Here is a 16,485-nt window from a genome sequence, read left to right on the forward strand (position 1 = left end):
CAGGGTCAGTGCTGGGCCCTCAGGGTTATTCAGGGTCAGTGCTGGGTGCTCAGGGTTATTCAGGGTCAATGCTGGGCCCTCAGGGTTATTCAGGGTCAGTGCTGGGCCCTCAGGGTTATTCAGGGTCAGTGCTGGGCCCTCAGGGTTATTCAGGGTCAGTGCTGGGTCCTCAGGGTTATTCAGGGTCAGTGCTGGGTCCTCAGTGGGCATTGTAGTAACTCAGCCCATTTCCCGTCACCAGAATCCCTTTATTGGAAACCCAAAGGAAAGTCATACCCGCCACTTATGGAAAGCAAGTCTGTACTCGGGGACCCACAACAACCGTCTAGGTTAGAGCCCCCACTCGCTCAAAAAGGGAGTTCGTGCTCCACAGAATCCGTGGGGAGATCTATTGACGATCTCCCATGTCCTTTGTGGCCTTCACATAATTTCTTGCCCCCTTAGGTCCTTTTCTTTCCCAGCACCCCCGCTGCGAGAAGGCCCTTTCTGCCGCTTGGCAGTTGGCCTGAGTTGCGAATACGGGGCTGGGTCAGGTTGTGTAAAGAGAACAGGGGACCTTGCTTCCAGAGAGAGGGTCACAGGGGCACCAACATGCATTTACCCTCATCACACTGGCAGTCCTCAACTTTACAACGTTCGAGTTACAACCAGCGGCAGTTACAACATTTATAAACTGACCCCGCATTTTGACTTTGTAACATCGCTTATGACACCACTCCAACACATTTATACACGTGTGCTGCCCATCTCTGCGACTGAACAGCGCACACCAACTTTATTAGGTTGCAAACGAGTGTTTCATTCTGTTAAATGCTTTTGGCACAACCATCGTGTCTTTATTGCATTTACACACTCACATGGTATTTAATCAGCCTCGCAGAAGTTCAAGATTAAACAGACAATAGACAGTGATCGAATGGCTTTATTCTCTTCCCCACGCTAACCGAGGAACTTGTGCTGAGGCGTGCAGCTATCAACAGTCACCTCAGCAACTTGACATTGCAGGAGGTGAAAGCATTTAACTCCACCAGGCACCCAGTGAGTGGTTTCCACCCTTGGTTCAGCAATTAATCCTTCATTTATAACATTGTTCCGATGGGAAAATCGGTTCTAACGTTTCAACTTGCAACGCGTTTTTCAGGAACCAATCATGTCTGATAAGAACTAGGAGCAGGAGTAGGCCATCTGGCCCCTCCAGCCTGTTCCGCCATTCAATAAGATCATGGCTGATCTTTTCGTGGACTCAGCTCCACTTACCCGCCCGCTCACCATAACCCTTAATTCCTTTACTGTTCAAAAAATTATCTATTTTTGCCATAAAAACATTCAATGAGGGAGCCTCAACTGCTTCACTGGGCAGGGAATTCCACAGATTCACAACCCTTTGTGTGAAGAAGTTCCTCCTCAACTCAGTCCTAAATCTGCTTCCCCTGATTTTGAGGCCATGCACCTGAACCAGAGGGGTACCAATATCCTGGGGGGGAAAATTTGCTAATGCTCTTCGGGAGGGTTTAAACTAATTCGGCAGGGGAATGAGAACCTGAATTGTTGCTCCGGTGTACAGGAGGTTGAGAGTAGTGAGGTCATGAATAAGGTTTCAAGGTCGCAGGAGTGTACCGGCAGGCAGGAAGGTGGTTTGAAGTGTGTCTACTTCAATGCCAGGAGCATCCGGAATGAGGTGGGTGAACTTGCAGCATGGGTTGGTACCTGGGATTTCGATGTTGTGGCCATCTCGGAGACATGGATAGAGCAGGGACAGGAATGGTCGTTGCAGGTTCCGGGGTTTAGATGTTTCAGTAAGTGCAGGGAAGGCGGTAAAAGAGGGAGAGGTGTGGCATTGTTAGTCAAGGACAGTATTACGGTGGCAGAAAGGACGTTTAATGAGGACTCGTCGACTGAGGTAGTTTGGGCTGAGGTTAGAAACAGGAAAGGAGAGGTCACCCTGTTGGAAATTTTCTATAGGCCTCCGAAAAGTTCCAGAGATGTAGAGGAAAGAATTGCAAAGATGATTCTGGATAGGAGCGAAAGTAACAGGGTAGTTGTTATGGGGGACTTTAACTTTACAAATATTGACTGGAAAAGCTATAGTTCGAGTACTTTAGAGAGGTCAGTTTTTGTCCAATGTGTGCAGGAGGGTTTCCTGACACAGTATGTAGATAGGTCAACAAGAGGCGAGGTCACATTCGATTTGGTACTGGGTAATGAACCAGGCCAGGTGTTAGATTTGGAGGTACAATCATAGAAAGAATCATAGAAACCCTACAGTACAGAAAGAGGCCGTTCGGCCCATTGAGTCTGCACCGACCACAATCCCACCCAGGCCCTACCCCCATATCCCTACATCTTTTACCCACTAATCCCTCTAACCTACACATCTCAGGACACAAAGGGGCAATTTAGGCATGGCCAATCAACCTAACCCGCACATCTTTGTAAGTGAGCACTTTGGTGATAGTGACCACAATTCGGTTACATTTACTTTAGCGATGGAAAGGGATAGGTATATACCACAGGGCAAGAGTTATACCTGGGGCAAAGGAAATTATGATGCGATTAGGCGAGATTTAGGATGCATAGGATGTGGAAGGAAACTGCAGGGAATGGGCACAATTGAAATGTGGAGCTTGTTCAAGGAACAGCTACTGCGTGTCCTTGATAAGTATGTACCTGTCAGGCAGGGAGGAAGTGGTCGTGCGAGGGAACCGTGGTTTACTAAAGAAGTTGAATCTCTTGTGAAGAGGAAGAAGGAGACTTATGTAAAGATGAGACGTGAAGGCTCATTAAGGGCACTTGAGAGTTACAAGTTAGCCAGGAAGGACCTAAAGAGAGAGCTAAGAAGAGCCAGGAGGGGACATGAGAAGTCATTGGCAGGTAGGATCAAGGAAAACCCTAAAGCTTTCTATAGGTATGTCAGGAATAAAAGAATGACTCGGGTAAGATTAGGGCCAGTCAAGGACAGTAGTGGGAAGTCGTGCATGGAGTCCGAAGAGATAGGAGAGGCACTAAATGAATATTTTTCGTCAGTATTCACGCAGGAAAAAGACAATATTGTGGAGGAGAATACTGAGATACAGGCTATTGGACTAGACGGGATTGAGGTTCATAAGGAGGAGGTGTTAGCAATTCTGGAAAGTGTGAAAATAGATAAGTCCCCTGGGCCGGATGGGATTTATCCCAGGATTCTCTGGGAGGCTAGAGAGGAGATTGCAGAGCCTTTGGCTTTGATCTTTATGTCATCATTGTCTACAGAAATAGTGCCAGAAGACTGGAAGATAGCAAATGTTGTCCCCTTGTTCAAGAAGGGGAGTAGAGACAACCCTGGTAATTATAGACCAGTGAGCCTTACTTCTGTTGTGGGCAAAGTTTTGGAAAGGATTATAAGAGATAGGATTTATAATCATCTAGAAAGGAATAATTTGATTAGGGATAGTCAACACGGTTTTGTGAAGGGTAGGTCGTGCCTCACAAAACTTATTGAGTTCTTTGAGAAGGTGGATAAGGGTAAAGCAGTTGATATAGTGTATATGGATTTCAGTAAAGCGTTTGATAAGTTTCCCCATGGTAAGATATTGCAGAAGATACGGAGGCATGGGATTGAGAGTGATTTAGCGGTTTGGATCAGAAATTGGCTAGCTGTAAGAAGACAGAGGGTGGTGGTTGATGGGAAATGTTCATCCTGGAGTTCAGTTACTAGTGGTGTACCGCAAGGATCTGTTTTGGGGCCACTGCTGTTTCTCATTTTTATAAATGACCTGGATGAGGACGGAGAAGGATGGGTTAGTAAATTTGCGGATGACACTAAAGTCGGTAGAATTGTGGACAGTGCGGAAGGATGTTGCAGGTTACAGAGAGACGTAGATAAGCTGCAGAGCTGGGCTGAGAGGTGGCAAATGGAGTTTAATGTGGAAAAGTGTGAGGTGATTCACTTTGGAAGGAGTAACAGGAATACAGAGTACTGGGCTAATGGTAAGATACTTGTCCATGTGCATAGATCCCTGAAAGTTGGCACCCAGGTTGATAGGGTTGTTAAGAAGGCGTACGGTGTGTTAGCTTTTATTGGTAGAGGGATTGAGTTTCGGAGCCATGAGGTCATGTTGCAGCTATACAAAACTCTGGTGCGGCCGCACTTGGAGCATTGCGTACAGTTCTGGTGGTCGCATTATAGGAAGGATGTGGAAGCATTGGAAAGGGTGCAGAGGAGATTTACCAGGATGTTGCCTGGTATGGTGGGAAGGTCTTATGAGGAAAGGCTGAGGGACCCGAGGCTGTTTTTGTTAGAGAGAAGAAGGTTAAGAGGTGACTTAATAGAGGCATATAAGATGATCAGAGGATTAGATAGGGTGGACAGTGAGAGCCTTTTTCCTCGGATGGTGATGGCTAGCACGAGGGGACATAGCTTTAAATTGAGGGGTGAGAGATATAGGACAGATGTTAGAGGTAGGTTCTTTACTCAGAGAGTAGTAAGGGCGTGGAATGCCCTGCCTGCAGCAGTAGTGGACTCGCCAACATAAAGGGCATTTAAATGGCCATTGGATAAACATATGGATGATATTGGAATAGTGTAGGTTAGAGGGGCTTTAGATTGGTTTCACAGGTCGGCGCAACATCGAGGGCCGAAGGGCCTGTACTGTGCTGTAATGTTCTATGTTCTATAATGTTCTATGTTCTAGTTCTAGTTTCACCTGCCAGTGGAAACAACTTCCCTGCTTCTATCTTATCAATTCCTTTCATAATCCTATATGTTTCTATAAGATCTCTCCTTATTCTTCTGAATTCCAATGAGTATAGCCCCAGTCTACTCAGTCTCTCCTCATAAGCCAACCCTCTCAACTCCAGAATCAACCTAGTGAATCTCCTCTGCACTCCCTCCAGTGCCAGTATATCCTTTCTTAAATAAGGAGACCAAAACTGTACACAGTGCTCCAGGTGTGGCCTCACCAGCACCTTATACAGCTGCAACATAACCTCGCTGTTTTTAAACTCCATTCCTCTAGCAATGAAGGACAAAATTCCATTTGCCTTCTTAATTACCTGCTGCACCTGTAAACCAACTTTTTGTGATTAATGCACAAGGACACCCAGGTCCCTCTGCACAGCAGCATGCTGCAATTTTTTACCATTTAAATAATAGTCCATTTTGCTGTTATTCCAAAATGGATGACCTCACATTTACCAACATTGTACTCCATCTGCCAGACCCTCGTCCACTCACTTAGACTATCTATATCCCTTTGCAGACTTTCAGCGTCCTCTGCACACTTTGCTCTGCCACTCATCTTCGTGTCATCTGCGGATTTTGACACACTACACTTGGTCCCCAGCTCCAAATCATCTATGTAAATCGTAATCAATTGCGGTCCCAGCACTGATCCCTGAGGCACACCACTAGTCACTGATCGCCAACCAGAAAACACCCATTTACCCCCACTCTTTGCTTTCTGCTAGTTAACCAATCCTCCATCCATGCTAATACATTTCCCGTAACATTATGTCCATGGACTGCGTGTATTGAATGGCGGAGCAGGCTCGAGGGGGCACAAGGTCTATTCCTGCTCCTATTTCTATTCCTGCTCCTATTTCTTATGTTCTGATAATGAATAGATTTCTTGGCCCACAACAAACCTAGAGGGTTTGGAAAAGCTGCCTCATTTCATTGCAGCTTGCTAACACACCCACAGCAATGTGACTCCATGCTTTACCCCTGAGCCCCTGTCTAAAGGAATAATTGATGTGCGACAGGAATGTGAGATGAAAACTTACACAGGGGCGGTCCGAAGAGTACGGTGTCCAGAGCCTTCAGCTGTAGCTTCTGCCGGTGACTCCGGTCATTCACTTTGAGCAGGGAGCATGCCAGGGTGAGGTTATTCACAGCCAACCTATCAAATCAAAGACAGTAAAGATCAGAACCGGTATAGAAATGGAGACTGAAAGTCAACATCTGCTCTGGCTGCACGTGGACACAGACATACCGCAGTGTGTGAGGAGTTACAAACGATACTGAACATTGTGCAATCACCAGTGGACATCTCACTTTGACCTTACGGGCGAGGGATGGTGGAGGGAACATAGCAACATAGAAGTTAGGAATGAGAGTGGACAATTCAGCCCTTTGAGCCCGCTCCGCCATTCTGTATGATCATGGCTGATCTCCATCTCATCCTAACTCCACTTCCCTGCCTTTGCCCTTTATCCTGTTTTTGATCAAATATGTATCTGTATTTTTCTTGAATCCATTGATTGATTCTGTATTCACTGCACCCTGAGGCAGTGAGTTCCGTAGATTCACAACCCTCTGTGAGAAGGTGCTGCTCCTTATCTCTGTGTTGAACCTCCCCCCTTTTACTCTACAACTATGACCTCTTGTCCTTGGAAGGAATTGGTAAGGCAACTGAAAATTATTAGGCCGAGGACACTACTCTCAGATGCCCTGATACATTATGCCCACAAAAAAATACAGCTGCGGCAATCTAACAGCTTTGCCATCACTTGTACTCATGTCAACTCGTTATTTCCAGTCATTGGTTTGTGAAATTCAGCCAGTTTTGTGCTTTTAACCAACACTCGTGAAGTGGACAGATGCCAAGAGAGATTCCACTCAGGACCTTTAAGAGGTAGACACTGGGAACTGCCACCATCAATCAGGAGTGCAGTCAAAGGCAGATGCTGGAGTTGCACTAATCCAGTGTACAAGCCATGGCCTTATAATCACTTCACCATCAGACAGCATCTGTACAGAATGTACTCTGGGGCATGGCAACTTCAGAGCTCAGGCATAAGCAGCAAATCCCACAACTTATCCCCATTCTCTGTGTCACCCTCACACCCTGGTCTGGGTCTGGGGCCAGCTCAGGCTCCTCCGTGAATGGGAGCCAAGGCTGCAATGAAGGAACCAGCAAATTGGATAATGAATGGGCTGAAAAAACAAGAAATTGCTGGTGATTAATGGCGGTGTTAATTGCAGTGCTGAAACCAGAGCCAGGAACTTGTCATGAACATGCTTCAGAATCACCAGTGATGAAGCTGCTTGAAAAGCAGCCTCTGATGTACACACAATGCCTAATTGTGCAGAGAGAGAGCGAGACTACTACACAAAGCTCAGCAAATCACATTTAATCACACTGTCACTAACTGCAATCAATACAGGCTCAGGCAAGGCAACAAAGGGAATCGTGACTCCACAATGAACAAAGTACATTCACGGGAACACAGGAAATGAAAAGTTGTTTCCCTGGATCTAACTCTGAAATAAAGGCAGACACACAGATGAGCCTGGCTGTGTTAGCTCAGTTACCATCCACATCCTCCCTGCATCCCCTGACAGAGTGGTACATACCCTGCATCATCAGCCCCACATCTCCACTGGCCAGACTAAAAGAATAACTTGCATCTACACAATCCCTTTTGGAGGGGGTTTGGATAGGGAGTGGAGGTATTCTCAAAGACCAGGTGCCAGTCTCACAGACTGGGAGTCGGTTTAGCTCAGTTGGCTGGATGGCTGGTTCATGATGCAGAGCGATGCCAACACCGCAGGTTCAATTCCCATATCAGCTGAGGTTTTCTCAACTTTGCCCCTCGCCCGAGGGTTTTTGATTTGATTTATTATTGTCACATGTATTAACATACAGTGAAAAGTATTGTTTCTTGCACGCTATACAGACAAAGCATACCGTTCATAGAGAAGGAGTTTTAGAAGAACGAGAGTAAAAGATAGAATTAGAAGGTATGCCGGGCACAGCTTGCAAGAAGTCGCCTCACTCCGGCGCCATCTTGGATTGAGGTGGTGATCCTCAGGTTAAATCACCACCAGTCACAGCCTGTGGTCATCCTGAGACTATGGCGGTTTTAGCTGTATGACAGGTGCGGACTACGCGATGTTCAGGGCCATTCTGAGCAACCAGGGTCGATACTGTGGATACTGATTTGAGACTTGCCTTTGCACAAACTCGAATACTCTTCACAGACAGAGTGAACAGAGGGTGCCGTGTTTAGCTCTCACTCCTGTTTACGATGCAGTGCATGCACTGGATCACACCATGTTTACCCCATGACCAAAATGATTTGAGAGGAGCGGATTGGACATGACGATGCCGTATGGTGTGACTGGACATTCCAGGGTCAGAGTGAGGATTGTGGAGTAAGGGGAAAGGCCAGTCAGTTCCTCTGCTCGCTTTTCCTCCTGTCTTTGGCACTCAGCTTACTCATGGGTATTTGATTCCAGCTGAAGCAGTTGCCTGGGTTGTTCTTTTGGCACAGTATGTACTTTGCCAAGTGATACCTCCCTTCCAGGGAACTGCTGCACAAAGGCAAGCAAAGCTGTCAGCATGACGAGATTCAGACGAACGACACACAGCCTCTGTTGAGACAGATGGACGGCTCCCTCTGTTGAAGTGCCAAGCCATACCCAGAGGCTGCCAACGTGAGTCTTGCAGCACTCCCAGAATGAAAGAAGCCAAAAATTCAGCCTGTGAGGTTGAAGGGCGGGTACAGATAGGAGACTGCTTTAAGAATCCAGATGCTCCACGGGAAGAACAACATGACTAATATTCTCAAAGCAAGCCAATGTTCCAAATAAACCCTGTCATCCAAGTCCAGCTGGTAATCTGCCCAGACACCATATCCAAAGTCAGGCAATGGACAGAAATACAGTCACCAATAGGCATAGTGCGCTGAGTCAGGAGTGTTTAAAAGATAATGGATTCCCGTATATACTATGAGAATGAGCCAGGGCTGAAGGGGGATTGGGCGAATCAAGATCTTTCAATGATCTGTTTCGGGCCCGCTGTGGGTGAGGAGGGGGGTGTGAGCTGAGGAGGTGTATCTGACACGGACTGGGTAGGGGAAGAGGGTGAGGAGGGAAATGTCCTTGACCCATGAGGGGTGGGACTGTGACATACCAACCTTGGCATATCGTGTCCATTTATGCGCAGTTTTCTGAAGTGTTCTTCGTACTGTGGTAACTCTACATAGTTGATGAGCCATTCGATGACCTCCTCTCCCGTCCAGTTAAATACTGCATGAAGGAAACAAGAAGATATGATTAGGTACCGACAGGCTCTGGTCAAGGAGCTGCTATGAGGTGGAGATTTGGTGGTGGGGCAGAAATTGAGCCCTCGGCTGAGAACTTCGAACTGGTGTTGTGAGACTTCTTACAAGGAGCTGCTGCACAGACTGTGTGTAACCAACAAGAGGAGAATCCTCCGTGAACTAACTTTCACCACTGTTTGGGCTGTAATGTTACAGAGACCGCTTTCAATGTGACATTGATAAGACTGATGGATAGAATTAAACCCCACTCGGGAAAGAAAGTTGTATTTCGCTGGGCTGGCCTGTGCAAAACTGCCACTCACCGGAATCGGTGGAAATGACAGAATGGTCAGACTGAAAACTCAACCCACAGCTCACTAACTCTGCTCCAAGTACCAAAAACAAAGATTAAACCACATTCACCCTACATGACCTTGTGACAGCAATGAGGGAAGGACCGAGATAAGCCACAGACAAAACGTACAGGCTGAAGAATGAGTAGGAAGAACAATACAATTTTAAAATACTGGGGGAAAGCTGGAGTGAAATCTAAACAACTCCTTCAAGTTTCTGAAGAGTTCCTGGCTGAACAAGCCCCCACATGGGCGGCACGATGGCACAGTGGATGAACAAGCCCCACACTGTGACACAGAGCTACATCCATCTGAAAGCTATGGGTTTGATCCCTGGACTCTTAGCGTATCTGAACTGATCACAGCATCGCTGGAAAGCATGTGCATGGATATCAGTAAGAATACAGGGAGATACTGTAATGATGTACTGTAATTGTCTTTGCTCTTTGGGGTTTTAGTTCAGTCGGGCAGCATGGTCGGTGCAGGCTTGGAGGGCCAAAGGGCCTTGTTCCTGTGCTGTAATTGGCTTTGTTCTTTGTCTTTGTTCTTCATGATTCCTACTGTGGTTGAACAGTCCACCTGAGCTCACAATTAGAAACTGATCTTAAACAAGTTAAACTTAAACAAGGGGGTGGCATGGTGGCACAGTGGTTAGCACTGCTGCCTCACAGCGCCAGGGACCTGGGTTTGATTCCCGGCTTGGGTCACTGTCTGTGCGGAGTCTGCACATTCTCCCCGTGTCTGCGTGGGTTTACTCCGGGTGCTCCGGTTTCCTCCCACAGTCTGAAAGACATGCTGGTTAGGTGCATTGGCCGTGCTAAATTCTTCCTCAGTGTACCCGAACAGGCGCCGGAGTGTGGCAAATAGGGGAATTTCACAGTAACTTCATTGCAGTATTAATGTAAGCCTTCCTTGTGACTAATAAATAAACTTTAACTTTAAACTTTAAGTTACTCTGGAAGTGAAATTCAGCAACATTCATCTGGAGAGCAGCAGAGAGGAAAACAAATAAAGACAGCATCAACTACCAGCTGGGTTTAAATGGTCTCTACTCCCTGATAACAGTTTTGTGGCTCCTGCACTGGCCTTGTCCTGGATTTCGATAAAATGAAGCATCATCTTGCAGAGTGATGTGACAGATAATCATTTCAATGAAATGGAGCAGTCACAATTCAGTCCAGAGTGAGCATAACGTCACAACACAGTAACTCTCAACAACTCACTTCTGCTTAATGTATCTAACCTGGGAGTATTCACTGCAATAGTGAAAAGGTTCTGCACCTACCTCACATGGGAGTCATCGTTATAGAGTCATAGAAATTTACAGCATGGAAACAGGCCCTTCGGCCCAACTTGTCCATACTGCGGAGTGTTCAATGTGATGTTGTTGTATGAGTGTACAATGTAGATAATACGGTATACACTATATTAACGTAGATGAATCTGACCGGCGAATGTTTAAAATGTGATGCAGTTACATGTCCTATCCAAGGATGCTAAGGGAGCTTGGGGGTGCACCTGCCCCTGCATTTTAGCTGCTGCCAGGTTTATAATAGTGTTACGGGGTGTATAATAGCGTTACGGGGTTTATAATAGTGTTACGGGGTTTATAATAGTGTTACGGGGTGTATATTAGCGTTACGGGGTTTATAATAGTGTTACGGGGTTTATAATAGTGTTGCGGGGTTTATAATAGCGTTATGGGGTGTATAATAGCGTTACAGGGTGTATAATAGTGTTACGGGGTGTATAATAGTGTTACGGGGTGTATATTAGCGTTACGGGGTTTATAATAGTGTTACGGGGTGTATAATAGTGTTACGGGGTGTATATTAGCGTTACGGGGTTTATAATAGTGTTACGGGGTTTATAATAGTGTTGCGGGGTTTATAATAGCGTTATGGGGTGTATAATAGTGTTACGGGGTGTATAATAGTGTTACGGGGTGTATAATAGTGTTACAGGATTTATAATAGTGTTACGGGGTTTATAATAGTGTTACGGGGTGTATAATAATGTTACGGGGTTTATAATAGTGTTACGGGGTTTATAATAGCGTTACGGGGTTTATAATAGTGTTACGGGGTGTATAATAGTGTTACGGGGTATATAATAGTGTTACGGGTTTATAATAGCGTTACGGGCTGTATAATAGCATTACGGGGTGTATAATAGCGTTACGGGGTGTATAATAGCGTTACGGGGTGTATAATAGCGTTACGGGGTGTATAATAGCGTTACGGGGTGTATAATAGTGTTACAGGATTTATAATAGTGTTACGGGGTTTATAATAGTGTAACGGGGTTTATAATAGTGTTACGGGGTTTATAATAGCGTTACGGGGTGTATAATAGTGTAACGGGGTTTATAATAGTGTTACGGGGTTTATAATAGTGTTACGGGGTTTAGAATAGCGTTACGGGGTTTATAATAGTGTTACGGGGTTTAGAATAGCGTTACGGGGTGTATAATAGCATTACGGGGTGTATAATAGTGTTACGGGGTGTGTAATAGCGTTACGGGGTGTGTAATAGCGTTACGGGGTGTATAATAGCGTTACGGGGTTTATAATAGTGTTACGGGGTGTATAATAGTGTTACGGGGTGTATAATAGTGTTACGGGGTGTATAATAGTGTTACGGGGTTTATAATAGTGTTACGGGGTGTATAATAGCGTTACGGGGTGTATAATAGCGTTACGGGGTTTATAATAGCGTTACGGGGTTTATAATAGTGTTACGGGGTGTATAATAGTGTTACGGGGTTTATAATAGTGTTACGGGGTGTATAATAGTGTTACGGGGTTTATAATAGTGTTACGGGGTTTATAATAGTGTTACGGGGTGTATAATAGTGTTACGGGGTTTATAATAGCGTTACGGGGTGTATAATAGCGTTACAGGGTTTATAATAGTGTTACGGGGTTTATAATAGTGTTACGGGGTGTATAATCGTGTTACGGGGTGTATAATAGCGTTACGGGGTGTATAATAGCGTTACGGGGTTTATAATAGTGTTACGGGGTGTATAATAGTGTTACGGGGTGTATAATAGTGTTACGGGGTTTATAATAGTGTTACGGGGTGTATAATAGCGTTACGGGGTTTATAATAGCGTTACGGGGTTTATAATAGTGTTACGGGGTGTATAATAGTGTTACGGGGTTTATAATAGTGTTACGGGGTGTATAATAGTGTTACGGGGTGTATAATAGTGTTACGGGGTTTATAATAGTGTTACGGGGTTTATAATAGCGTTACGGGGTTTATAATAGTGTTACGGGGTGTATAATAGTGTTACGGGGTTTATAATAGTGTTACGGGGTTTATAATAGTGTTACGGGGTGTATAGTAGTGTTACGGGGTGTATAATAGCGTTACAGGGTGTATAATAGCGTTACAGGGTTTATAATAGTGTTACGGGGTTTATAATAGTGTTACGGGGTGTATAATCGTGTTACGGGGTGTATAATAGCGTTACAGGGTGTATAATAGCGTTACGGGGTGTATAGTAGTGTTACGGGGTTTAGTAGCCCACCTCTGTCCATGAGCACAGAGTGACAAGTTCCCCAGCAGAGCGTTTACCTTCAGAGCTTTTCCACGATTTCCACAGGTCTTCCACGCTGATCAGCTTGTCCCCTCCGTGAAAGGTGCTGTGCTTCGCTGCGGCATCTTGGTAGTTCAAGTCTTCTCGCAAAAACTAGCAGATACAAAAAACATTGAGAGTAACGATTTAGGGGATACAGACAGTCGCTTGTCCAGATATTTGGAGTAAGAAGTCTCACAACACCAGGTTAAAGTCCAACAGGTTTATTTGGTCGCAAAAGCCACTAGCTTTCAGAGCGCTGCTCCTTCGTCAGGTGAGTGGGAGTTCTGTTCACAAACAGGACACAGAGACACAAACTCAATTTACAGAATAATGATTGGAATGCACAGGTTAAAGAGATGTGTTTTGTCTCCAGACTGGAATGTGCTTAATGCTCTCTCCACTCACATTGTCTGTACCTTTAAGACTTGATTAGCTGTAAAGACTCGCATTCCAATCATTATTCATGTAAATTGAGTTTGTGTCTTTATATGCCCTGTTTGTGAACAGAACTCCCACTCACCTGACGAAGGAGCAGCGCTCTGAAAGCTAGTGGCGTTTGCTACCAAATAAACCTGATGGACTTTAACCTGGTGTTGTTAAAACTCTTACTGTATTTACCCCAGTCCAACGCCAGCATCTCCACATCAGGATATTTGTGTCAGCTTAATGCCTTGTGATAGCACCTACCCCCACGTCACCTTAAAAATCAGGTATGCCCTATGGCCAGTCTCCTAGCTGGCTGACCGCTCCTCTCCCTGTATTGTGTACAACGCAGGGTTGCAAATCCAGTTGTACCAAAAGCCAAAGCTATCTGAAAACAGACATTTCTACAATGCACCTGGAATGTCCTGTTCAGAGTTGTGAGTTTTAACAGAAAGGAAAGACTTAATTTACACACATTGATTCAAACTAACACAACAAGTTTTATTGAAAGCTCTCACTTAGTACAGTGTGGCACCTGACTAGTTACCCATGTCGCCACTTGCACACCGGTCTATTCCCTTGCCCCAAGCAACCCTTTACCCGAACCAGCCAAGGTCCAAACTGCCTGACACAAAAGCCAGCAGGATATGAAATGCAGCACCACCTGGTCCAGAGGCTGCTGGTTTTCAGACACTGTACCTGTATTAACTACAAGCAACAAGCTCCCAGTAAAAGCAGTCAACACTATGCTCATCAACTCCTTTGGAACTTGCTGGGTGAACATATGGTCAAAAATGAAACGGGAATTTTGCCAATCTCTTTCCCACAAACCCCACCTCTTCAATGACAAAGTGACATGAAAGGCTCTTCCTCACTAACAATAAATGAGGCAAGTCAGCAGACTTACGATGCAATCCCAGAACATTGAGAGTTAGTCTGACCTCAGCTTGGACAACAGCTCATGATCTGATAAAGGACCTCAACTCCCAACCTGACTAGCAATGTGCGCAGATCTGCCAGGATTTTCAATCATTATCCATCAAGGTTATAAAAGCACTCATTGATAAAGCATTACGGCAGGATGTATGTATCTGAAACCCGACTCCATGCTTAACTCTGAACACAATTTGGCGATTTTCAAGAAGACAAATAAACTAGTCTGAAGGAAAGATTACAGTATTTCCTAAACACAAAGCCAGTTATTAGAAACCATACTAACAGGTTACCTCAGTGGTTGTGCCCCTTAAAAATAAGTACTCTTGTTTGAGTTCTGTTGGGGTGGACAGCCCACCTGGTGGAAGCAGCAGTGGTCGTGCCTCCGGCGCGGAGTCCGGCCTTGTAGCACAGCAGGGTAAGGAAAGGAGGAGGAAGGCAGTGGTGATCGGGGACTCTACAGTGAGGGGGTCAGACAGGCGCTTCTGTGGCGGAAGTCGAGAAACGCGGATGGTGGTTTGCCTCCCTGGTGCCGGGATCAGGGATGTTTCTGACCGTATCCAAGGAATCCTGAAGTGGGAGGGAGAGGAGCCAGAGGTCGTGGTGCATACTGGTACCACTGACATAGGCAGGAAAGGGGAAGGGGTTATGAAAAGAGAATATAGGAAGTTAGGTAGGGAGTTAAGAAGGAACGCAAAGGTAGTAATCTCGGGATTGCTGCCTGTGCCACGAGACAGTGAGGGAAGGAACAGAATAAGGTGGAGGATAAATGCGTGGCTGAGGGATTGGAGCAGGGGTCAGGGATTCAGGTTCCTGGATCATTGGGACCTCTTTAGGGGCAGGTGCGACCTGTACAAAAAGGACGGGTTTCACTTAAATCCCAGGGGGACCAATATCCTGGCGGGAAGGTTTGCTAAGGCTACTGGGGAGTGTTTAAACTAGAATGGTTGGGGGGGTGGGAATCAAAATGAGGTGACTGGGAGAGAGGCGGTTAGCTTAAAAATAAAAGGGGCTTGTCGACAGTGTGAGAGGGAGGATAGGCAGGTGACGGAGAAGGGGAGCGCTCAGACCGAAGGGTTGAGATGTGTTTATTTTAACGCAAGGAGTGTAGTGAACAAAATGGATGAGCTTAGAGCGTGGATCGCTACTTGGAAGTGTGATGTGGTGGCCATTACAGAGACTTGGTTATCTCAGGGACAGGACTGGATACTTCAAGTGCCGGGTTTCAGATGTTTCAGGAGGGACAGGGAAAGAGACAAAAGAGGTGGGGGAGTGGCACTGTTGATCAGGGATAGTGTCACGGCTGTAGAAAAGATGGATGCCTCAGAGGGATTGTCTACGGAATCTCTGTGGGTGGAGGTTTGCAACAGGAAGGGGTCAATAACTTTACTGGGTGTTTTCTAAAGGCCGCCCAATAGTAGCAGGGATGTGGAGGAGCAGATTGGGAAGCAGATCCTGGAGAGATGTGATAATAACAGAGTGGTCGTAATGAGAGATTTTAATTTCCCAAATATCGATTGGAATATCCCTAGAATAAGGGGTTCAGATGGGGAGGAGTTTGTTAGGTGTGTTCAGGAGGGCTTCCTGACACAGTATGTGGATAAGCCTACAAGAGGAGAGGCTGTACTTGATTTGGTATTAGGGAATGAACCTGGGCAGGTGTCAGATCTTTCAGTGGGAGAGCATTTTGGGGATAGTGATCATAACACTATCTCCTTTACACTAGCATTGGAGAGAGATAGGATCAGTCAAGCTAGGAAAGTGTGTATTTGAAGTAAGGGCAACTATGATGCTATTAGGCAGGAAATTAGAGGCATAAATTGGAAGGAGGTTTCCTCAGGAAAACGTACAGAAGAAATGTGGCAAATTTTCAAGGAAAGTTTGTCTGGAGCTCTGCACGGCAATGTTCCGGTGCGGCAGGGGAGTTATGGTAGGTCACAGGAACCGTGGTGCACGAAAGCTGTAACAGATTTAGTCAAGAAGAAAAGCCTACAAAAGGTTCAGGGAGCTAGGTAATGTTAGAAATCTAGAAGAGTATACGGCTAGTAGGAAGGAACTTAAGAGGGAAATTAGAAGAGCAAGATGGGGTCATGAGAAGGCCTTGGCAGACAGGATAAAGGAAAACCCCAAGGCATTCTACAAGTATGTTACAAGTAAGAGCAA

General features: G+C 45.7%; 1 protein-coding gene across 17 annotated transcripts in view; it reads right to left on the reverse strand.

The window, feature by feature from the left end:
• Positions 1-16,485, reverse strand: part of LOC144486965 (stromal interaction molecule 1-like) — a 138,309-nt gene that overhangs the window by 58,217 nt on the left and 63,607 nt on the right. For all 17 annotated transcript variants that reach the window (XM_078205001.1, XM_078204993.1, XM_078204997.1 and 14 more), the window contains 3 exons: positions 12,963-13,077; positions 8,899-9,010; positions 5,761-5,876 (listed from right to left, as the gene is read on the reverse strand). In XM_078205001.1, coding sequence (XP_078061127.1) covers positions 5,761-5,876; positions 8,899-9,010; positions 12,963-13,077 — 343 coding nt within the window. The remainder of the gene's footprint in view (positions 1-5,760; positions 5,877-8,898; positions 9,011-12,962; positions 13,078-16,485) is intronic.

Source organism: Mustelus asterias, unplaced genomic scaffold (assembly GCF_964213995.1).
Source record: "Mustelus asterias unplaced genomic scaffold, sMusAst1.hap1.1 HAP1_SCAFFOLD_539, whole genome shotgun sequence".
NCBI classification, from domain to species: domain Eukaryota; kingdom Metazoa; phylum Chordata; class Chondrichthyes; order Carcharhiniformes; family Triakidae; genus Mustelus; species Mustelus asterias.